This window comes from Chiloscyllium plagiosum, unplaced genomic scaffold (assembly GCF_037043375.1).
Source record: "Chiloscyllium plagiosum isolate Xiang-an unplaced genomic scaffold, Cpla_swu_hap1 HiC_scaffold_8, whole genome shotgun sequence".
In the NCBI taxonomy this organism is placed as follows: Eukaryota; Metazoa; Chordata; class Chondrichthyes; order Orectolobiformes; family Hemiscylliidae; genus Chiloscyllium; species Chiloscyllium plagiosum.
Genome location: NW_028270146.1, coordinates 23,616,146 through 23,628,226, shown reverse-complemented (window position 1 = coordinate 23,628,226; position 12,081 = coordinate 23,616,146). Strand labels below are relative to the sequence as shown.

Sequence of the window (12,081 nt, the reverse complement as noted above, 5' to 3'; positions counted from 1 at the left end):
CAACCTGGCCAATTATCCCAACATCTTGATCATCAGTAAAGTAATGGAAGATATCATCAACAGTGTTATCAAAGAGCAGTTGCTCAGCAACAACCTGCTCATTGACACCTAGTTTGGGCTCCACCAGGGTCACTCTGCTCCTGACATCATTACAGCCTTTGTCCAAAGATGGACAAATAGGCTGAATTCCATAGGTGAGTTGAGAGTGACATTTGACCGAGTGCGGTATCAAGGAGCCCTAGCAAAACTGGAATCAGCAGGAAATCTCTCCACTGGTTGGAGTCATGCCAGGCACAAAGAAAGATGGTGTGGTTGTTGGGAGTCAATCATTGCAGCTCCAGGACATTTCTACAGGGGTTCTTAAGGGTAGTGTCCTATTCCAATCATCTTCAGCTACTTCATCAATGACCTTCCCTGCATGATAATGTTAGAAGTGGGCATGTTCATTGTACAGTCATCAATGTTCAGCATCATTTGTGACTCCCAGACACTGAAGCATTCCAGATCCCCTAATGCGACATTATCTAGACAACATGCAAATTTAAGTTGACAAGTAACAGTAATATTCATGCCAAATACTAGGCAATGACCATTTCCAAGAAGAGAACATTTATCATTGGCCCTTGATATTCACTGGTACTGAAACTTTCACTACCAAAATCCTGGAGTTCACCATTGACAGAAACTGAACTGAACTTGTCACATAAATACTGCGACTATGAAAACAGGAGCCAGGAGCCTTGCACTGAGTAACCCCCCTCCTTTCTTCACAAAGCCTGTACATCATCTACACGTCAGGAGTGCGATGGAATACTCCTAATTTGTCTGGATGGTTGCAACTCCAACAACACTCAAAAGTTCCTTTGTTCAAAGCCCTTTACAACAAATGATTAGATCTCTAGTTGGGAAGAATGGTCACTGGACCTGAAACATTAACTCTGAATTCTCTCATAGATGCTGCCAGACATGCTGAGATCTTCCAGCAATTTCTGTTTCTATTTTCCAAAATTCTGTAGATTGGGGAAAATTCCATTAGATTGGGAAATAGTGAATGCAATTCCTTTATTCAAAAGAGAACAGACGTAAAAAGCAGGAAACTACAATCCAGTTAGTTTAACATCTGAAATAGTTCAAAGCTATTATTAAAGACATTATAGAAGATCACTTAGTAAAATTCAAGATAATCGGGCAATGTAGATATTCTTTTGCAAAAGGGAAATCATGTTTAACCATGTTATTGGAGGTCTTCGAAGACGTAATATGTGTTGTGGTTAAAATTGAACTAGTGGAAGTATTATACTTAGATTTATAGCACATAGTTGATGAGGCACCACATCAAACGTTATTGTGGAAATATAAGCTCATGGTATTGGGTATGATATGGTTGTCTAATTTCCTGATGGCACAAAGGTAGGTAGCAAAGTAAACTGTAAAAAGAACATAATGAGGCTATAAATGGATACGGCAATATTAAGTGAGAGGGAAAACATCTGACAAATGAAATACAATGTGGGAAAATGTGAAATCATCCATTTTGGCAGAATCGTAGAATCCCTACAATGTGGAAGCAGGCCATTTGGTCTATCGGATCCATGCTGATCTTCCTAAGAGCATCCCACCCCAACCCACTCCCTTATCCTATCCCTGTAACCCTGCATTTCCCATGGCTAATCCATCCAGTCTGCATATCCCTGGGCAATTTAGCATGGCCAATCCAACCAATCTGCATATTTTTGGATTAAAATATGTGAATGGTAATTGATTGCAAAACTCTGAGATGAAGTGTAATCTGGGTAATCCAGTGCATGAATTGCAAAATGTTAGTATTCAGATGCAATAAATGATAACATTCTATTACCTTTCATAATTATTTGCTGTAAGGAGAATTTAATACAAAATAGTGAGGTTATGTTTCTGTTATACAGTGCATTGGTGAAACTACATTTGAAGTGCTGGATATTGCATTAGCCTCCTTATTTAAGGATGTAAAAGCTAATACATGGAGGCGGGGTTGGGGGGTGTGTTTGAGTGGTATTACCTTTTGAGGACAGTGTATATCAGCTAGGTTTGTACCTGCTGGAGTTTAGAAGAGTAAGGTGCAACACTTGAAATATAGGAATCTAAGGGATCTTGATAAGGTGCATGTGGAAAAGATATTTCTTACAGTGGGAGAATGAAAGGACAATATAGAACTACAGGTCACTATTTAATCATTCAAGATCGAGAACATTTTCTTTGTTGAGTACTTTGAATGTCTTCCTCAAACTGTGATAGAGGCAGCGTCTTTGAATATATTAAAAGCAGAGCTAGATCAATTCTTAATAAACAAAGGATGGTAGATCAACAGGGGTGAGCAGTGGTGGAGTGATCAGATCATCCAGGATTTATTGAATGATAAAGCAGGCTTGTGGGGCCCTGTGCTTTCTCCTGCTCCAACTTCAATGTGTGCCTCTCTAACCATTCTATAATATCCCCTTGTAGCATCTATGCCAACTTATGTCAGCCCATACCCCTAATCACCATCCTTTGCTCTTAAACTCTCATGCCAACTCACCTAACATCCAAATGGGCAGACCTCAGGACCCATGTTGAAATTAAATACAATAATGTTGTAAGTCTATGCTGACTTCATATTCTTAAAAAACACTTCTTCCCACCCTACCTCTTGCAAAAATGCCATCCCGTATTCCCAATTCCTCTGCCTCCGCCGTATCTGCTCCCAGGAGGACCAGTTCCACCACAGAACATACCAGATGCCTCCTTCTTTAGAGACCGCAATTTCCCTTCCCATGTGGTAAAAGATGCCCTCCAATGCATCTCGTCCACATCCCGCATCTCCGCCCTCAGACCCCACCCCTCCAACCGTAACAAGGACAGAATGCCCCTGGTGCTCACCTTCCACCCTACCAACCTTTGCATGAACCAAATCATCCGCCGACATTTCTGCCACCTCCAAAAAGACCCAAACACCAGGGATATATTTCCCTCCCTACCCTTTCCGCCTTCCACAAAGACCGTTCCCTCCGTGACTACCTGGTCAGGTCCACGTCCTCCTACAACCCACCCTCCCATCCTGGCACCTTCCCCTGCCACCGCAGGAACTGTAAAACCTGCGCCCACACCTCCTCCCTCACCTCTATCCAAGGCCCTAAAGGAGCCTTCCACATCCATCAAAGTTTTACCTGCACATCCACTAATATCATTTATTGTATCCGTTGCTCCCGATGTGGTCTCCTCTACATTGGGGAGACTGGGCGCCTCCTAGCAGAGCGCTTTAGGGAACATCTCCGGGACACCCGTACAAATCAACCACATTGCCCCATGGCCCAACATTTCGACTCCCCCTCCCACTCTGCCGAGGAGATGGAGGTCCTGGGCCTCCTTCACCGCCGCTCCCTCACCACCAGACGCCTGGAGGAAGAACGCCTCATCTTCCGTCTTGGAACACTTCAACCCCAGGGCATCAATGTGGACTTCCACAGTTTCCTCATTTCCCCTTCCCCCACCTCACCCTAGTTCCAAACTTCCAGCTCAGCACTGTCCCCATGACTTGTCCGGACTTGTCCGACCTGCCTAGCTCCTTTTCCACCTATCCACTCCACCCTCTCCTCCCTGACCTATCACTTTCATCCCCTCCCCCACTTACCCATTGTACTCTATGCTACTCTCTCCCCACCCCCACCCTCCCCTAGCTTATCTCTCCACGCTTCAGGCTCTTTGCTTTTATTCCTGATGAAGGGCTTTTGCCCGAAACGTCGATTTCGCTGCTCCTTGGATGCTGCCTGAACTGCTGTGCTCTTCCAGCACCACTAATCCAGAATCTGGTGTCCAGCATCTGCAGTCATTGTTTTTACCTCGTTGATTTTTTCCCTCCCAAAGGGTACCTGATCTCCCCCAAAGAGGTCCCTGGACCTACCCAAAAAGAAATTTTGCCTCTTCAAAAGGAGACTCTACCTCTCCAAAAAGCTCCAATAAGTTTAAACCTTCTCTTGCAAAGTATAAAATTCACAAACTGTGCTCCCACCAACAAAAAAATAGATCTGTTTGTTGGAGGTTGCATGTTTTCCCAGGGGTGGGATTCCACAATGGGGGCTTCAGTGATAAATTGACTAAGTTAGAGATGTTCTCCACCATTACAAAAATTCAGGCCAAAGTTACAAGTTTTCAGTGCAACATAGAAAGTGCACAGAGCACTTAACGAGCTTCATCTCTCAATTAACTAGAAATTTGAAAGGGAGCGGTCCCTTTACACAATGTGATAATTTACAACAAGCCTCCTTCACTATTTGACATATACAATTGGAATTCCTATAGCTCCACCTGCTATGACTGGTTTTATCACCCTCTGCTATTAAGGGCCAAAGCTATTTGCTTAACCTGTAAGCTTGATGCCCAAATAGCTATGCAGCACCCAGTACATAACATGTGAATTCACAAATAGGCCCAAGTTTGTCATTTTCAGTTCTGAAATACGTCCAATCTACCTCAAGATACCCTAGAATAGTCAGCTATCTCAAGAATTTGAGGAACAGGAAAAGCTAACTGCCACATTTTGCTACTATACAGTCATAAAATTATTCTCCATTAATAGGATACAGCTGTCTGGCTAAAACGATATTCTACAAATAAGTAATGAGGTATAATGAATTTCAGTGTTGGTGCAGTGCTGGATACATAACCCATACATCCTATTGACTGGTGGATCACAACAAGCAAAGATTATCCTAAAACAGCCTGTACTCTCAAAACGTGGAATATGGTGTTCAGCATTAAATGGTATTCCGCAATCACACAGCATTTACTGAACAATCCTGCGTGTGCTAAGAATTACAGTAAAAACCAGCTGAAGATTATCAATTCAGTTTGCAAGTTGGTTCATTCATGGGTGTGAGAGGGTACACATATTGAAATGCAGGGACTGGTCGTCTGCAGGAAAAGAATCTTGTCCATGGATTGTACCTTTTCAATTAAAACAAACCTTGTGTTTTCTATGACAACTCCTGGACCAAATGAGAGTCCCCTTGGTATCTCGTCGGCACCATGTTTCTCATGCCAATAAACAATTGTTTCCTTTGAAATTGCTGTGTCTGCCCTGATGAATCCAGGATGAAAACATTCGACAGCCTGTTCCTTTATCAGAAATACTGTATGACTAAGCAACTATTTACATGGTTTTAAATAGATCTTTGATACATATTATATAATTCCTTAATCATGAGATAATACCTACTTGTGAATTTCGGGAACATTTATCAGATATTTAATACTGTCTTTGTCATCATTTGCATATTTTTAATAAGTTTATTAATATATGATTTAACAAAAGGAATTAAGGACGTATTAGGTGATGCAGAGACAGATCTGATTTGTAAAGACCAACTTCTCTTTAATCTGTTTTACCACCAGTTTAACAGATGCATCACATCACAGCTTATCAAATGGTTCAGCAATTTTCGAGAGTTTTACTATATCCAGATGGAGAAATTCGCCCGGCAGGCTGTAAATGATGGCATAACCAACGCCAATGATCTAAAAGTCACCAGAGACACTGAACTTTACCGTGCTCTCAACATGCACTACAACAAAGCTAATGATTTTCAGGTCAGTCATTTACATTTACTTTGAAGATTTCTCTCTATCATGATATTGATATTTAGTAGACACTTGAACCCCATTTCACCATCCTGTGATCCACATATATCCACATAAATCCAGTAATTTATGGATAAAGCATGAAATACGTACTACAAAAGATCATTTGATGTCTCAGCAAAGAAGTCAGTCATTGTCCCATCAATGTGTACTGGTGTTTCCCCATTTGGATGCAATCAACTCTTATTTATTCATGAAATGAACCAAAGAACTTCAAATACTGGAGATGTGAAACACACAAACATAGAAATTGTTGGAGAAACTCAGTAGGTGTGTGAAGAGAAAATAAAATTAATGTTTCAAGTCCAGTGACACTTTTTCAGAACTGAGGTCACTGGACTAATCTTTACCTCTTCTCTCTGCTGATGCTGCTGAGTTTCTCCACCAATTTTTATTCTTGCTTATTCCTTTTATTTCTTTTTCAGGCACTTTGCTAGCACTCTTCCATAAAGACTATATTGATTTCGTATCAAGATCGAATTAAATTTAGTCTAAAGAAACATTTTTTCTAATCTCTTTTAAGATTATTTGAAATGTCTTAACATCTCACCAACTGGTATCACCATTTATCTTTATTAGACTTCAAATAATCTCAAAATTTAAATTAGATACCTCTTAATCTTCTCAGTCATGTATTCTCAAAATTTTCCATCACTATAGCCTCTCATTCCTGGTTACCTCTGAGTCAACTTATGTTGCACCATTTTGACTATTTTTAGACCAACCTGTAAATCGGGTGTTCAAAGCAGTGCATAATACAGCCTCCTCTGCTCCAAGGAAAACAAACCCAACCTTTCCAGTCTCTCATCGTAACTGAGACTTTTCATCCAAGTCAACATCCTGATGAATCTCCTCGGCACCCTCTCTTGTGCAATCACATCCTTCCAAAAATGTGGCGACCAAAGCTGCACATGGTATTCCATCTGTAGCCTATTTACAAGCCAGTTTTGGAGCCTGTTTGCCAACTTGCCTTGGATCCCATGGCCTGTCACCTTCTGGATGGGTCTTCTATGTGAGACCTTGTCAAAAGCCTTACTGACATCCATGTAAACCACACCAAGTGCACTACAGGCACACAATCCTTTGTCCAAAATCAGAAAAGCTCTGAAATCTTTTTCGTGGAGTGTGGAGTGCCATTTTGGCATGCAAACAGGTGACCCAACTCAAACCACATCACTCAGATGTGACGTAGCGGTGAGGCCCAGCACTGGCAGGCGCCAACTGCGTCTCACTGCTCATACTAGTCACATGTGCGTCTGCTGTTTAGGTATTTTTTTTTAAATTTCACTGTGAAAATGTCATTTATTCTGAAATTTGAAAAATTCTTAATTCTGAAAAACAACTGGCCCCAAGGATCTCAGATAAAGGATTCCATACCTGTACTTTCAACAATATATTTAGTCACTTTTTCAAAAGCTCAATCGAATTAGTTAGATAGGATCTCCCTATAACAAATCTGTGCTGAATACTCCTGGGTAATCCTTGCCTTTCCAACTATTGATTAATTCTCTTCTTCAGATTTTTTTTCCAATAATTTCCTGACCACTGATGTCAGACCAAATGATCTGCAGTTACCTGGCCTATCCTTGGTGCCTTTCTTAAATGAAGGAACTAGGTGAATGGGCAAGCTATTGTAGATGGATTTTGAAATAAGCCAGTGTGAGGTTATCCATTTCAGACTGAAAAAGATCAGGATGTTTTTATCAGGCACAAAGTTAAATGCAGTCGATGCCCAGCCAGATTTGAGGGTTCAAATGTAGAACTCTTTAAAATGCCACAACAGAGGCAAAAAATAGTCAAGAAGGCGAATAGAATACTGGCCTTCATATCTAAAGGGCTGGTGTATAAGGATACAAAGGTTATGCTGCAATGTATACAAAACCCTAGTTAGACCCCACTTCAAGTACAGTGAGCAGATATGGGCACCAAACTTTATGAAGAATGTTTTGGCCATGGAGGGAGTTCAATGCATGTTTACAAGGATGATTCCTGGGGGTCAGGCAGTAAGTTATGAGAAGATCAGACAAATTAGGCCTTAATTCCCTGAAATTTAGAAGGTTAAGGGGTGATCTAATTGAGGTCTTCAAGATATTAACAGGGAAGTAGACAAAGATGAACAGCCTCTACTAGTTGAAGATTCTAGAACCAAGGGGCATTGTCTAAGAATTAAAGCCACGCCAGTCAGGAAAGCTGTTAGAAATCACTTTTACATGCATAGAGTTGCAGAGGTCTCTTCCTCAAATGGTGGTCGATGCTAATTTAATTGTTTAACTTGAATCAGAGAGAGAGAATTTTTTATTAAGCAAGGATATCAAGAGATACATCTCCTCTGCACAGCCGACGCCCCTCCCCCAAGTCCCTCCTCGCTACCTTTTATCTTAGCCTGCTGGACAAACTTTCCCCATTCCTGAAGAAGGGCTTATGCCCGAAACGTCGATTCTCCTGTTCCCTGGATGCTGCCTGACCTGCTGCGCTTTTCCAGCAACACATTTCCAGTTCTATCAAGAGATAAGGCAGGCATATGGTGTTAGGCCACAGATCTACTGAATAGCAGAGCAGGCTCAAGGGGCTGAATGGCCTATTCCTGTTCCAACGTTCCTAAATGTCTCTGCCAGCGCTCCAGCCATTTCTTCTCATAGTAACTTGGAATACAAACATCAGGTCCTGTGGATTAATGCACCTGAATCTCCAGTAAAACACCTGATATCTCTTCCTTATTTATCTTAGATTAGATTACATTAGATTAGATTAGATTACATTACAGTGTGGAAACAGGCCATTCGGCCAAACAAGTCCACACCGACCCACCGAAGCGCAACCCACCCATACCCATACCCCGACATTTACCCCTAACCCAACACTACGGGCAATTTAGCATGGTCAATTCACCTAACCTGCACATCTTTGTGACAGTGGGAGGAAACCGGAGCACCCGGAGGAAACCCATTTTCTAGAACCTCATCATCCCAATTGACATCCCCTACAATGTCTTTCCCCTCTGTGAATACAGATGAGGAGTATTCATTAAGACTTCACCCATGTCCACTGGCTCCATGCACAGGTTGCCCTTTGGTCGCTTTCCCTAATAATTCTCTTATTCTTAATAAATTATAAAAAGCCTTGTGGTTTTCCTTGATCCCATCTATCAAAGATATTTTTGGCGCCTCCTTAACCTCCTAATCTCCCTTTTAAGCAACCCCCTACATTCTCTGTACTGCGAAGGGCCTCCCCTCCTGTTATTAATACGCTGTACCTGAAATATGCTTTCTTCTTTTTCTTTATCAAACTCTCAATATCCCTTGACATTAACGAGTTTTGAGAAGATTTGTAGCTCAGGTTGAGGTTCTGGATGTAGGTTTGCTCACTGAGCTGGAAGGTTCCTTGACTAGGCAAAAGTGAGGACTGCAGATGCTGGAAACCAGAGTTTAGAACAGAGTGGTGCTGGAAAAGCACAGCAGGTCAGGCAGCATCCGAGGAGCAGGAAAATCGATGTTTCGGGCAAAAGCCCTTCATCAGGAATAGGAAGGTTCCTTGACATCTAGGTTCCCTCTACTAACTGCTTTTGCATTTAAGAGGAACATGCTGGCCCTGAATTCTCACTATACTACTTTTAAAAGACTCCCAGCTTCCAAATATAGACTTACCTACAAGTAGTTGTCCCCAGTTAATGTTTGCCGGATTGTGCAGATTGTGTCTGATGTTCAAATCAAGCTTCTCCCAATTTAGCCACTTAACTTGTGCACTATCCTTATCCCTTTCCACTATGACTTTGAAACTTCAGAGTTTTGGTTACAGTTCTCAAAATGCGCGCCCAATGAAACTTCAACCACTTGACCAGCTTCATTCCATAGGATTAGCACTGCGCCATCTCCAGTAGCTCTGTCTGTGCACTGGCACAAAAAGCTCTCATGATGCACTTTAAAAATTCCACTTATTTAATCCTTTCACACTGAGGGGATGCCAATAGTGGTTAGCAAAGTTGAAGTTCCCTACAATTGTAACCCTGTTTCTCTCACACCTTTCTGTGACTTGGCTACATATCTCCTCTTCTATCTTCTTCTGATTGTTGGGAAGCCTATCCTATAATCCCAGCAAGGTAACTGCCCCTTTTTTGTTTCTGAGCTTATTTGAGTTTTTTTAATTTGACTGATTTATTTATTATCACTTTTTTTTTACAAAATACAGTGAAATGTATTGTGTAGTTTGCCACTGTCTGGTGCCATCCTAAAATGCAGAAAAATAAACTAAAACATAGAATATAAAGGTGGAAAAATAAAGAACTTAAGAAAAAGTATTCAACTTTACAGTCCTTCTTGTCAAATGCTGCACCATGGGCCATGGTGGAGTCTTGAATGTTGCCTGGTATGGAGGAAAGGTCTTGTGATGAAAGGCTGAGGGACTTGAAGCTGTTTTTGTTAGAGAGAAGGTTAAGAGGTGACTTAATAGAGGCATACAAGATAATCAGAGGATTAAATAGGGTGGACAGTGCGAGTCTTTTTCCTCAGATGGTGATGGCTAGCATAGGGGGATCATAGCTTTAAATTGAGGGATGATAGGTATAGGATAGATGTCAGAGGTGGGTTCTTTACTCAGAGAATAGTAAGGGCGTGGAATGCCCCTCGCCAACATTAAAGGCATTTAAATGGTCATTGGATAAACATATGGTTGATAATGGAGTAGTGTAGGCTGGATGAGCTTTAGATTGGTTTAACAGTTTGGCGCCACATCGAGGGCTGAAGGGCCTGTAATGTTCTAGGCCCTGTGGGCCTAGTGGCCAGACACAAGTCCCCTTTACTGCGCTGTCACTGCTCAAACGAAAATTGCCACTCTTTGGCACCATCTTGCCTCTACTGACCCCCTCATCACTTTGAGTCCTCGCTAGACCTCGCCAATGCAGATGCTAAGGATGCTGCGGGGTGCCACACTGGCCCAAACTCTACTCTGCCACCGCCATGTGTCTGCTTCAGGCCCACCTCGTTGATACTGTTGGGTCTCATATTGGCCCCAAACTCTCCTCCACCACTGCTGCCTCCATGAATCTGCGTTGGGTGCAGATGTTGGCAGGAACCCAAACCGATGCTGCTGTCACGAGTCCATGCTGGGCTCAGTCACCACTACCGAAGCTGTCGCTGCGACTGAATTCTTCAACGAAAGATGGGTAAAATAAATAAAAGAAAAAAAGAAAAGAAACAAGAAAAACGGAGGAAAAAATAAGAACAAAGAGAAAAGCAAATGGAGTGGATGAGCCTCACCTCCATTTTACCAGAAGCTGTACTCAGATGGCCTCATCTGAAGACTCTTCTCGAACTTTCTCCCTCATTACTCCAATGGTGCTTTCCTTTATCAATAATGCAATGCCCCCACTTCTCTTACTTCTCCCTCGGTTGTGCCTGAAACTTCTATACCATGGAATGTTGAGCTGCCAGTCCTGTCTCTTGGTACAAAACCAAAGATCCCATTTGTCTTTTATCAGGCCTTATCTGCTCATGCATTTACCTTCATAAAGCTATGCATCAACACACTAAATTCCCTCTGCTGCTGTAATCCATTTGAGGTATATTTCCTTTCTCTGTTCTTGCTTCTACAGTATACAGTATATGAGTTCAGATTTCTCCAACATTGAATTGAATCTGCCAACAATCTGATTAACTTTGGTACTTAGCTATGCCTTCCTTTGTTTATGGAGTTGTTTTCCAGAGGAAATTATATTAATCAACGGTAGTTAACCATTTACTCTTCTGCAGATATTACATCAGACAATTGCATTTTTAAAAAATTCAATGACATTTATTCTCTATCCATAACTGTCCCTGAGAAGGTGTGGTGAATGGCTGCAGTTCACTTGGTGTAGGCAGACCCACAATATTGTTAGGGAGGGAATTCCAGGATTTTGACCCATGCACGTTGAATGAACAGTAATACATATATTCAAGAATAGTGAGTGGCTTGGAGAAATGCTTGCAGGTGGTGTCACAAGAGATCAGAGCTTGGTGCTTCATTGAGTGGCTGGTTTCACATGTATGATGTTGTTTAGTGACCGTTGGAAATCAGGCTCTATCCTGATGTGATGGCATAGAACATAACCACTTTCTCTAGTAGGCAGGCAAACTGATTCCCCTGCATCTACTCAGAGACCCACAAGCCATGATTTCTGATCTGTTAGCACAGTAAATCTCATTGCTTACATTGCTTTAGGTTGTGGTGTCAGGAGAGCTGGAGATCCATTTTCAAACATTCCAATTGATCTGAAATTGAATTAGGAGGTCAAACATTCTTTTTTAAAACAATTTCACAAATTTACCGTACCATGGTAAGAACTGATTTGTTTAATAATGTATTTCAGGGTGTAACGGTTCTTTGTTTTCCCTCTTCTGCCTTGCAATAGTTCTCAATCCCAAATCCCGTTATTAGGGGGCAGGTTCACTGTGT

At 41.8% G+C, this 12,081-nt stretch overlaps 1 protein-coding gene across 1 annotated transcript in view; it reads left to right on the top strand.

Annotated features, from left to right (window-relative positions):
- LOC122553399 (prospero homeobox protein 1-like) overlaps nt 1-12,081 on the top strand; it is a 68,344-nt gene that overhangs the window by 40,119 nt on the left and 16,144 nt on the right. Inside the window, exon 4 of the mRNA XM_087989471.1 lies at nt 5,407-5,601. Coding sequence (XP_087845597.1) covers nt 5,407-5,601 — 195 coding nt within the window. The remainder of the gene's footprint in view (nt 1-5,406; nt 5,602-12,081) is intronic.